At 39.6% G+C, this 13,108-nt stretch overlaps 1 protein-coding gene across 1 annotated transcript in view; it reads left to right on the top strand.

The window, feature by feature from the left end:
• mllt3 (MLLT3 super elongation complex subunit) overlaps positions 1-13,108 on the top strand; it is a 54,238-nt gene that overhangs the window by 29,464 nt on the left and 11,666 nt on the right. The window contains exons 5-7 of the mRNA XM_053343389.1: positions 1,570-1,608; positions 2,401-2,532; positions 5,813-6,391. Of these exons, the coding sequence (XP_053199364.1) occupies positions 1,570-1,608; positions 2,401-2,532; positions 5,813-6,391 (750 nt within the window). The remainder of the gene's footprint in view (positions 1-1,569; positions 1,609-2,400; positions 2,533-5,812; positions 6,392-13,108) is intronic.

Genomic DNA, 13,108 nt, shown 5'->3' with positions numbered 1-13,108 from the left:
AGTAATGAGCATGAGGCCTGCTGTCCCTCAATAATTAGATCACCTCTGTTGTCTCCATCATTACAGCTGAATACTCATCTGCTGTCATTGTGACAGTAATCCTGTGCAGCCAGCCCACTTTGCTGTTGGGGGGGGGGTCAATGTTGTACTTAAAGCACTTAGTAGAGCTGTTTAAATGTTGTGAGGGGATGAACTAGCTGTATTTGCACTCAGTGGCCCAGGCTCTTCATCAGAGGTTTTCTTTATCTGTGAGGGGGGGAATACACACACACACACACACACACACACACACACACACACACACACACACACACACAGCTCCAAACTGTGTAAACTACATTTCTGCTCCTGTAACAGTAAGAATATGTTAACATGAACATTAAGTTTAACGTTACGTACATTTGTAAAAGCTCAATATAAACATTTCTTCAGTCGTGCATCCTTCTGTTTGCTACATAATACACTTAATAAACTTTATTGGCATGACAGATCATAAATCTATATTGCCAAAACAGTGCAAAAGATAACTGAATTGACAGATGATTACAAATAAATATACAGTATGTCAATATGAATAAACATATCAAATACGGTTATAGTAAGTCTTTTTTTTAAAATATCAATAAACATATCACATATAATATAGTAAAATCTTTATATAATATTGATAAACATATGAAATACAGTATGGTAAAAGTCTTTATTTAATATTGATAAACATATGAAATGTAATATAGTAGGAGCATGTATAGCACAGCTTGATCCTCTCAGTATATGACAGTGATATGATATTACTTACATATGAATAATATGAGCTTTGGCACATTTCTAGTAAAAGTGTCTGCTGACCTGATAAAAGCTGCTGTGTGTTCACCTCTCACATAGCAGCTGTTCACCACACAAATGTGACTGTACCACTAAATGTCATTCACTTCCAGTATATGAGGTGTAACCTAACCACACTGCTGCTATCTACTGTATCTCAACAAGTCACTGTATTGTTGAAGCACTGCTGTATTATCTCATGTTTAAGACTGATCCTACAGCATTCACTTCATACTAGCTTAAACGTTATAGATTCCAGTCATTCTCTTAACTTCACTACTTTTTTTACTACTTTCTCAGCACTCAGATCAGCTGATGAGGTCGTTAAAGCTCTCTGTGCTCGTTACAGTCGTGATAAACTGGCATCGGTTTACCTTTTTAGCTGCTTCCTCAGTGTGCTGTGCAGTCACTGTGTTGGCCCCCAGCCAGAGGACCCCTGTAGTCTGGAGGTTTTATGACTGGAGCTAAGTGCTCTCTATTTACTTTGCCCTGCAACCCTCCCCTCCACCCCTCCACCCCCACCCTCACCTCCCTCTTCTCAGCCTCCAAAAAGGACTCAAGTGCTGACACAGGCCATGTCGAAACTCACATTCCCAATTGTCAGGATGAGCCTCACCACTGAGAGTACACTTTCACTACTTTCCCACTGATTTAGACCATCACACATTACTATTAGGAGAAGATGCATGACTTCAGAGTTGTTAGAGCTGATGATAATTGTCCTTTGTCTCTTCTCTTCCACAGCAACGGGATCCTCACAAACGAAGCTCAGAAGACTCAAAAGTAAGATTTCAGACATGCAAACTTGTAACAGCGACTTCAAATACGTCATGATAACAATGCTGCTCCATTCACCTTCATGTAGCTCAGCACAGACACAGCGAAGCAGCAGCTGTGTTGTCTTTACTCGCATGTTCTGGCCCTCTCTCTCTCTCTCTCTCTCTCTCTCTCTCTCTCTCTCTCTCTCTCTCTCTCTCTCTCTCTCTCTCTCTCTCTCTCTCTCTCTCTCTCTGTCTCTCTCTATGTCTCTCTCTCTGTCTCTCTCTCTGTCTCTCTCTCTCTCTGTCTCTCTCTCTCTGTCTCTCTCTCTCTGTCTCTCTCTTTCCCTGTAATGACTGCAGGATATTCCAGTAATAACAGCCACTATTAGGTGTTTGAATATGTACTGTGTGTGTGTGTGTGTGTGTGTGTGCACGGACGTTTGCTGCTCTTGGCGAGCGAAGTCGGCGTCACACGTGTTCATCCCTCTCAAGTTTTTCCCCCCTAAGACTAACGAGAGCTGACTCAGGACACAAAGTTCGGGGTTTTTTTGTGTTAATTGGTGTCATAAATCAGACAATGCTTAGACATCGCTGACGTAAAAGATTCAGTCGAACAGATATAAAACCAGCTGGTGCAAGTCTGAGCTTCTACCTCTTAATCCATCAATGGCAAGCTACAATAATATTGAAATCCCAGTGTTACACCATTTTATATCTAGAACCATCTCATCAAAATTGATCCAAAGACTAAAGATCTGACTTTCTAACTGGAATGTGATGCTTCTGCTGATGGTTGCTGTTGTTCCTCTGGCAGGTGATGGTAATGCAGGAGGGCTCGACCTCCCTGTTCGGCCAGCACCTGAAGCTGCCCACGCTCCCCAACAGCTCACTGACGTCCACCTTCTCCGACCCAAAGAAGAGCAGCAAAGGCTTCCACGGATCAAAGGTCAGTGTTGTTTTCCAGCTTTCCAGCCTGGAGCTAAACAACCTTCTTCTTCTTCTGCCCCTCCCAGCCTAGCCTAGCCCAGTCCAGCTCTGCAACTTTTTTTTTTTTTTACCCCTTCAAAGTCTCCAGGCCTTAATCCTACACCCCTCCCCACATACACACACACACACACACACACACACACACACACATATTTGGCAAGTTCAGCGACGTCCAACATATTTAAACTCCCAGGATTTCAAAGACATCCAACTCTGGCTTAAGCAAACTATATCTTGGCTGCCGCTCAGCTATTAGAACTCAGTCCACTCGCTCAGAGATGGACTGTGGATTTGAACTTGCCCATATTTTTTGATGTCATACATTAAAATCCCATATGCAAGAAGGTTTGAGACACTACCGCTGTACAGAATGAATGGACACATTAGAAGAGGAGGGGTGGGGGTAGGGGTGGGGGCAGTATAAATGATGGGCCTAGGAGCTACACGTGAGCTATGAGACATTATCTCCTGCAGCACTAAATCATGTATGTCAATAAAGTGGCATGTTGTTTCCATTATGTGTTATTTTTAGTCCCTTTAAATGGTGTCATTTAAGAGCCAGGTTAGGAGAGGCCCATTTCACATGGAAACGGTTTCCAGTCTAAACACAGTGTGTGTGTGATGAATTACTCGTGAAGCAGGAGGTCACACACTCTCTCTCTCTCTCTCTCTCTCTCCATCACACGTTCAGTAATAAGAAATATTGCTCTGGTATTAGAACACAGTACCTGTTTTTTGTAATAAATTATAACTTTTTGACAAAGGTCCTAAATACTACAGCTTTTATTCTGAAATATTTCAATTCAAAATGATGTGTTTTAAGACTGTTGATGTCTAGAGGTGAAATTCACATGGAACAGCAGAGGAGACACAAAAAAACAACCAGATAAAAAATATATAATTATAATATATAAATTAAAATAGAAGATCAAAGAAGTGAGAGAAATAACATTGAACTCCAAAACTCTTCCTTAGGTAGTATAGTTCTATAGATGGAAAAAACATGTATGTATGGTACATGTACTATATAATATTAATACAGGTACATTTGTAGTTCTAATAAATATATGTAAAGTTTAATGTAAGTATATATAGCATGTAAAGTATAAAATGTAGAGATATAAAATATTTGTATTTTATAGTGTAATCTTAGATAAGTGCTGCAATATAATGTAATTTTAAATAATATAATAGTAATCATAATAAAATGTGTTAATGGTACATGACATGATCAAGGTATATTTCAAGATATAGTGAAATGTATATCATTGTTAATAAAAAATATATATATATGAAAAAGATCTAATGTTATAAATATAGTCTAATATAAATAAATAAAATCCAGTATAATGTAGTGTTAATGTTACTATTACTCCTCTTCCTAGTAGTATCTATAATATTTCATATAATATATTATTAATGGTACTTGACATTATCCAGGTCAGTAGTATATATCAATGCACAATACAATAAAAATGAAATATATATGAAAACTGTCTGATGGTGAATTGCAATAAATATAATCTAGTTTAATGCAGTTTTATGTCACTATTACTACTGTAATATAATAAAGTAATATAACTATAATATAATATATTGTAAGTGATATATGACATAATCCAGGTCTCTGGTGTTTTTCAAGGCATATTGAAGTTTATAGCAGTGTTTTATAGCTTATGTATATCTGCTAATTATGTATAATTTAATAATACACACATAAAATGAAATGTATATGAAAACATTCTAATGGTGTACAGAAATAAATATAATTCATTACAATGTAACACTATACTAATGCTCCTTATACAATATATTAGTGTGGTACATGACATGATGCAGTTGTGTTGTGTACCTGAAAAGTAAAAGTAGCGATATGTTCCATAGCTGTGCTTTCAGATCCACTCCAGCAGTATTATTGTAGGCCTCTGAGAGATTTACATGAGCCTGGGTCACCTGCTAACCTGCCAGCGTCATGGTGCTGAAAGGTTTGTTAAAAAGTGCCACTTTAGTGATCTCTTCAATGTTGATGGCTGCACAGGCACTGTGGGTTCCTTCCAGAGCACTAAAACAGTGTTTTATGTTGCGCTGCTGGGAGGGAAATGGCTTTACTGCAGTGGAGGGAGCATGCTGGAGTTTAAAATGAGCCGGCAGCTTTACATCCTAAGGTCCCGGGGTCAGCAGCAGATAGACAAAATGAAAGGTTTTAGAGGTGCTCGGGCACAGTCGTAACACACCCCGTCGTCTAGACTGCTTTAATGGGTTTACTGCATTGATGAAATATTGACAAGGGGGCTGGAGGTGAGACCCAGGGACAAATGGCCCCCGTCGTTAGAACGAATGCATTTCCTCCTTTATCCACGTTGCCCTTCGCTCCACTTTTTAAGGTTGCGCATGTGTGGCTGTTGAAAAGGCCCTTCACCCCACTGAACACCAGCGCTCAAAAGAAGTCCTGAGTTTGCACTTTAAGCCCATAGATGGGGACTAAGAAGACCCCTTTTGATTTTCTTTTAAGAATGGAGCTCTTTTCACAGATGGTAATGCCAAACTGCAGGGTGGCATGCATGTTTTCTCTTGTGTAAAAGGCAGAGGATTAATCTTCCTTTGACCTAGCTGCCTGGTTTTTGCTCACTTTGTTGTTTGTGACTCTGCATTTGAGTCGTACATGTAGTCTAAATTGCAATCCACAGTCAACACAGTATGAACCACAAGATGACTGCATAATCACAGGAGACATTTTTCCTGCTGAAAAGTGGTGTTTGAATACTGCGTCATGGTGATAATAGTAATAATAAAGAATCAATCATAAGATTTAAACCAAAACGCTGCTGCTGTTGCTGAGTTTTTAGTGCCACTTTACTTTGAGTTATTATCACAGCAATAAGCTCATCCAGTCTTTAGACAACAGTATTTCCCAGTGGCTAATTATGCCTTTACCCTATTATATTTGCCCACTGACCTAAAGTGGGATTTCCCTCTTCCCCGTGCTATAATCCTTTGAGCTGACGTTTTTTCTGTGTAGCTTAGATGATTCTGTGTAATTGCTCTGACACCTTTAAATATTGGGTACAATTTCTTTTTTGTTTTTCCCTGCATGACTTAACTTGCCATCAAGCAGTCCCCTTGCCATGATTTAGACCACCAGTAACCAAGAAATCTACGCCAAGTGCCTTCTTAGTGTTCAGTTGTTTATTCTTTAGAAAGTGTTCTTCTTTTTTTCATTTGTCGGCTTTGATCCACAGGATGGCTCCAAAGGAAGCGGTACTACCCTTCTCACCACCGCCACAACCACCAGCACCAACAGCAGCAGCTTCTCCAAACTCCACAAACCCTCCAAGGACCACAAAGACAAGCCTCCAAAAGACTTGAAAGAGCCCAAAAGTGCCTTCAGAGACTCTGGCTGGGAACCCAGCAAAGCCCCCAAAGAACCTTCCAGGAAACCCAAAGAGAACCAGCCACTTAGAGATATAAATCCTAAGATGGGCTTCAAGGAACCCAAGTCTTTGTCCAAGGAGCATCGGACTGAGGGGATGACCCACGGGTCGGGGCTTAACAAGCGCCTGTCTACCCCTGACGGTGACGATCATGTGACCAAAAAACGTAAAAAGGGATTTGTGGAATCATCAGGGAAGCAGACATCGGGGTTGGACGCTCATCATTTGGATAAGAAACTATTGAAGGATAGATCACAGATGCAAACGAATAAATTACGAGCCGAGAGCGACGAGACCGATCGCAGGAAGGCGTCGACGCTTCCACCTTTCCAGGAACTGGTGGACCCCAATGACTCTGATATGGAGGACCAGTCTAACAAATCAGATGTAAGTAGAACCAGTTATTGATTTCATTGAGTCAAATACTGTCATGGAGGTAGTCTGGTCTTTGTAGCAGTCAAGCACATTAGACTCCCTGAACTGAGCTTTCAGGACTCTTTACTAGAAACCAGTTGTGAGGGGTTGTGGAAAGGTATCCAAGTCTTCCATGACTTACAAGGAGAGCGTTTGTTGGTGGTCAATCCTTCCTCGGTGTGGAAGGGCTATAAAAATCAAATGACCAACAGGGACACAATCTTCTTTAATGGTGGTCTGGTAGGCTCCAGGGGGCTGGGGTAGGGGAATTGGAAGAAAGGGGTGGGCACCAATAAACCTAGTGGGGGTTCAGCCGCATTTCGTCTGGGTGGCCAAACAGGAAGCAGGGGAACGTTGGATTCAGGGGACAAGATTCCGATACACGCTCCAGTTTTGCCGCCTCATTGAGATCAGCTGAACTGTTCTGGAAATACTTGTTGAGCTCTATAAACTCTCTTCCTCCAGCTCAAGAGCAGGATTAGAAAAACGTGGAGGTCCACAGAGGTTCTTTTCATGAATAGGTTGACATTTGACTGGGTTGCCTGGTCCACACACATTTGGTGGAGAACTTCCCCATAAAAAAAGGGGGCTGTTTTAAAGCCAAATAGTAGACAAGAAAGATTTATGGTTTTACAACACCTGAGGAGAAAGGGGAGATGCGGCAGTGAATAGCACAGAGTTCCCCTTTAATCCTTTTAGCTTTTCAAAGAAGAGAAAAGGGCGAGCGTTTGTGGAGGAAAGGTCTAAATCCCTGTGCTTTGACAAGTTTTTTTCTTTTATGCAATGCTGTTTTCATTTCTATTCTCTAATGCTTGTATAAAGTGTTGATTCTCTGTAGGGGCAGCTTGTTCAGGCAGGGGGACTTCTTACTTAGCACAAGCAAAACCTGTTTTTGTCTGTGCTGTATGGAAATGCCTTTCAAGTTGTCCCATACAGAGACTTGAGGGGGGGGGGGGGTCGGGTAGGTTGTAAAAAGGGGATGTGGGGGTGACAAATGCCAGGTGTTTGATTCTCCCCAGGCTAGCAACCCCGGTGGCCGAGCGCCGGCCGAGCCAGAGCGGCCGCTCTCATTTCTCATGTGACCGCCCGTTTGATCTCAGCTTTTTTTTTTTTTTCTTTTTCCACCGAAGCGCTGGGGCCAGAAACGGCACAGAGGAGGAAATGTAGAGTAGGTGATGACATGAAGGGGAAAGCAGGCTGTGCATGTTAGCATGAGAAGCACGCTGGATGTGGGCACAGACTGAGTGATTTGTCACCTGCACACGTTTGTTTAAAGCTGAGCTCTTTGTGTATTGGAATCATTGCACAGGCATGGACCCCTGATAAAAATCTGTTTATGAAACTCAAGCTATCACAACTGTCACATTTTTTTTTATCCCACATCAGTTTGCAGACCTGAGAAATTGAACTGGCTGACATTCAGATCACTGGTTAATTGTCGGTCTTCTATGTTCTACTGTTCACTGTGGGCTTTAGAATGTTGTGATGGCATATTTCCCCCCCACATTCTGTAAAACAAAACAGAAAGTGTTTAGTACATGAATGAATGAATGAATGAATGAATGAATGAATGAACGATGGAAACACAGTTTGTTACAGTCCTACCTTAACAGTGACTCAGTAAGTGTGAAGCTCTCATAACAATTTTAACAATCTGAATACATTTGTTTCTGTTAAATTAGACTAATAGAGTATATTTAGTTCCATGTCATGTTTATGTACAAAACCCACTTTGTCATTGTATCCACATTACTGATGATTATTTATCAAAACATTCATAGTGTTAATGATTTGTGAAAGCATCAAGAATCATCTCTACAATATTGTTGCAATATCGATATTGAGGTATTTGGTCTAAAATATTGTGATATTTGATTTTGTCCATATCGCCCAGCCTTACATTTTACCCAAACCACCAACATGAAACATTCTTTTAGGATCATTTACATTTTAATAGAATAAATAAAAAGGTGTAATATGCAGTGCTGTCTAACATATGATATTCCATTTCCTTTATTAGTCTCACAGTGTTACAGCAGTAAAGTGGATTGCACAAATAGAAAGAGCATCAATAAAAAAGAATAAAGAACAATAAATAGTAAGTTAATAATAACAATAATAGTAAAATACAAAATCCATCCACCCATCCATCCATCCATCCGTCCATCCATCCATCCACCCATCCATCCAATATGAAATTTGCAACAGCTGCACCCTGAATGGATGACAGATTCATCAGTGTTGAATGTTAGAACAACTGTGTCAGAGCTCAGAGTCACTCACACCATTTTTATTCTAACCATTATGATCCGATGATACAATCCAGATATTTCCTGACACCAATTCAGGTAGATGTAGAGTGGGGGAGGGGGGGGGCAGCTGGTTTATAGGGGGAAAATAACACCAAAAAGACACATTTTGTTGGGGAATCTGACATGTTTCATCCACGTGTTGTACATGCTGTACATTTAATGTGAGTATAAGTGACTGTGCTCTGTGTGAATGAGTCGACAGTGTCAAAGTGAAAGGCTTCTTAACTCACATTAGAAAGCGCTCTGTTTGGACAGCCCCCGCTGAATTACACAAACCAAACAGCATCGGTCAGCTCCGCTCTTGTTCGCTGGCATATCGCTTCTTTTTTTCGGTCTGTCTCAACTGTGCCAAAGCCTCGGGAGAAGCAACCAGATTGATGCCAGCAAACTACAACTAAACACTGTTTATTGTCTTTGAAGAGGGGCTGCTTTGGTGGCTTTGAGTGAAGTGGGACAAAAGCCCTAAAAAAAGAAAAAAAAGGAGTGGTGGCAAGATTTACGGCAGCCTGAAGAAGCTGTCCCATAAACCAACAGACCAGCTGTGTGTTGTTTGTTGGCAGGAGGTGACAACCATTGAAGTCTCTCTGCCTTTTGTCCTCACTTCTCTCTCTCTCTCTCTCTCTCTCTCTCTCTCTCTCTCTCTCTCTCTCTCTCTCTCTCTCTCTCTCTCTCTCTCTCTCTCTCTCTCTCTCTCTCATGTTTCTTCTCACCGCTGAGTTTTTCTCAGGCAGCTCTGCAGCCTTTTATATGAATGTGTGTTTGAATTACCATCCAAGTTCATGTTAACCTCCCTGTAGACTGATGCAGAGATATATATTTATATATTACAGAAGGTATATGTACGGCTACCCAACTGGTCCAAAAATACCCAGAGACAAACTTATTTTAAACAATATATCTAATATAGCGAAGTATCTTTGAGATGTTTTTGTAAAATGACCTGATACTTTTCAGATTAGGATCTCACTCAACCTCATGAGACCTGAGCTTTAGTTTGTTATGCATTGTTAATCTCTGCTAGATATTTGGGATCAGTAGGACCTGATGAGTACAAAAACTAAGCATTGTCTTTGGACAGGAAGTAGTTTTTGGAAAAAATAATGTCCTCATATGGGGACAATGGGTTTATTTTACTGTATAACACAGTTACTTCACCAGTGTATACAGATGTTTGTTTGCTTACATTTACAGCTTCCCTTTGCACAAACGAGTACTTCCTGATTAGCAGTGTTGTAGCTTGTTGCTATTGCTAAAATGAGTCACATGTGTATAACATATCAAACTACAAACGTTATTAAACAAACACATTTCAAGATGCCTGCCACCTCGTTTTGACACTGATTTTTACACTGTAATGTGCGTTAGCTACCACTAGGTGGCATACAAAAGTGTGTACGAACAAAAACAGGTCAAAGTTAAGCAGAATGAAGTATAAGGTCCAGAAAACACGAAATATAATGTCCCCATATGAGGAAGCAGGGTGGCAGGAGGATAAAACATAAGCTTATGTAATACAGTGTATGGATAAAGATGAAACCAGTGTGTAGTTGGGGTTTTTTGTCAGTTACTAGCAATTCCACTAAAGACTCACATCTCCTTTGAACTTCTCAGATTGATCACACACTGCCTAAAACCTGAACTCAAGACATAAAGATTTATCACATTCACTCATCAAAACACACTTCCACACATTCACATCATTTCCAATATATGCTTAAAAGAAAGTTTAAAATGAGACGGATCACAATAAGTAACTCGTTAGTTATTTTTTCGATTAAACCATGAGTTGTTAGGTCAAAGATAGCCAAAGATTTGCAGTTTACAGTCATAAAATATTTAATAAACATGAAAATATTCACACAGCTGGAATCAGAGAATCTGGATTTTTTTTTTCTTTAAAAAATGACTCAAAATAATGAATTAGTTAACCATTGCAGCTGTAATAAAGTGTTATTTAGAAATGGCCAGTATGACAATATGAATTATTAGCCATCAGATTTTTGGCTTAATATTAATGACATGACAGAAAGAAAGTCTGCAAATAAATCCATTCATTCATATAAGTGTGTTTGTTGTAATAGAGCGGTGTTACAGTACTTATCTATGATGAAAATAGAAACTTTAAAGTAAGCAGTGGTGTTGGCCAGCTCTAAAGTCTTTGATACTTAGTCATTAGAGGCTACCCCCTCCCCCCTTCCTCCTCCTCCTCCTCCTCCTCCTCTTCAGACAGGCCTGTTAGATATATCGACAGCTCATAAATTGCAGCGAGGGTGCAGCGTCCGTGCTCGGGGCAGGAAAGAGCTCACACCAGCAAGACCTGGCTGTAGATGAAATGGACACATCCAGATTGTCAGATGTGATTATCTGCTCCCTGATTTGCGACGGCACTGAAGACGCTTCAGACCGTAGCCAATCCCAGCTCGTTTCCTCTAGCTCCAAGCACAACAAGGGGAGGCGGCTTCTTCGTTGTACTGAGCACTCCATCAATATACTATTTTAAGTCTTACCATTTATGCAGCAGAACCAGAATGATCTCAATAATCGTTCTTACTTTTTAGAAACCTGTCGCCTACGTTACCCACAATCCAACATGACTGCCAACCGTTCAGCTGGAGATTCAGGTGTGTTACGCCTAGTAGCACTTTCATTTTCAAACTTCTCTTTCAGCTCGCTCATTCCATCTGTTAAATAGGTGAAGTTCCCCTTTAAGAGGCCGTAATGATTTCCAGTCACTGGCAGCTGAGGTGGCATCAAATGTCAGATCACCAGCTCATCAAATCACTCAAGACAGTCAAACAGAAAACAGCAGGTAGTGTTTGTTCCTCCACAATTACTCTAGTGTCAGCTCAAATGAAAATGAGAGGAAGAAGAGTGTGTGTGTGTGTGTGTGTGTGTGTGTGTGTGTGTGTGTGTGTGTGTGTGTGTGTGTGTGTGTGTGTGTGTGTGTGTGTGTGTGTGTGTGTGTGTGTGTGTGTGTGTGTGTGTGTGTGTGTGTGTGTGAGAGATAAGTGGTGAGTCACTGCTGCTTTGTCTTTATTGAGTGTATTCACAAGATTCAAGCCGCTCTGCTGCCTACTTTGTAGATTGGAAAAGTTTTCATATGCAAGATGAGAATATGAAAAATATGAAAATGTAGGAATGGTGCAGGGCTCGAAATTAAGACTTCCCATCATCCTGGGGCTGATAAAAAGAAAAAGAAAAGCTAGTGTTTTTATTTTATGCAGTATGTAAAAGTTGTAATGCTAATAGCAGTCAATGTGTTAGTATCAACCTTCATTACTGTGTGTTAGTGTTGTTAAGTTAGCATAGACATTAAAGGTCATCATCAGTATGATACAGTAGATGAGATCTATGTTTATTAAAGTGACTCAGGAAAGAATGTGTGTACTCTTTACACAAATGTTTAATCAGGACCTGTTTTATATATTGTATTACCCACAGTTAACTTTACTACTCCTTTAAGCAGGTTTAATTTCATCTGCTTTAATAGCTGGAACCATCCCCTTATGGGTCAAATCAGCCTTATATTTAAATTCATGTGAAAAGACTAGAGACTAAATCAATCATCTAATTATCTGTATGACATTTTATTTATGTTAAAGGTTATCGTGAATGATTTGAACTAATGTAGAAAAACAAAGATTTTAGATTTTTTCAAGACGTCTTTGTATTTGGGTCAATGACATGATGCTTACATTTTAAACAGTTAAAAAGATTTAAATGGATAAAAAAATACCAAATAAATGTAGTACCTTTACTTTATATGCTCTCACTTTAACTTTTCAAAGAACCGTGAGTCATTTGTCATTTATCTGTTATTTAAAATATCACTTTTCTGTATCAGTAATATTAATCACTGATACAGTATGCTTCTCATTTTTTTCATTTTTATGCAATTTACAGGAACATTAGTTGCATTACTGTCATTTAAGAAGGCAACTATGACATTATAGACCATAAATATAAAATTATTATTTACCAGAAAAATCAAAAGAAATGCAACTACCTTGCTTTGAAACACTTTATATTACTGAAAGCGAGTAAAAAGAAAATAAGAAAAGGAAATTAATGTTTAAGATAAATCATGGTCGCACCGCATGACGGGAAAAAAACACATCAATCACCTAATGTACAATTTGAATATGAATTTGTGTGTACTCAGCATTTTTAATGTTTGAACTAGTGCCATAGATATTCCTTTATTTATTATTTTAAAATTGACCTGTTAAAAATGCTTATACATTGAATGTGGTTGACCCATATGGGGATGGTTCCAGCAGGATGGTGATAAAAGCAGGTTAGAACATCATTTCAAATCTAGCAGTTTGTCTTTGGCTTATTTCCAAGTGAAATCAGTTAGAGAGGTTTGTTGATGTTG

Source organism: Scomber japonicus, chromosome 22 (assembly GCF_027409825.1).
Source record: "Scomber japonicus isolate fScoJap1 chromosome 22, fScoJap1.pri, whole genome shotgun sequence".
NCBI lineage: Eukaryota > Metazoa > Chordata > Actinopteri > Scombriformes > Scombridae > Scomber > Scomber japonicus.
This window is presented reverse-complemented; position numbering and strand designations above follow the sequence as displayed.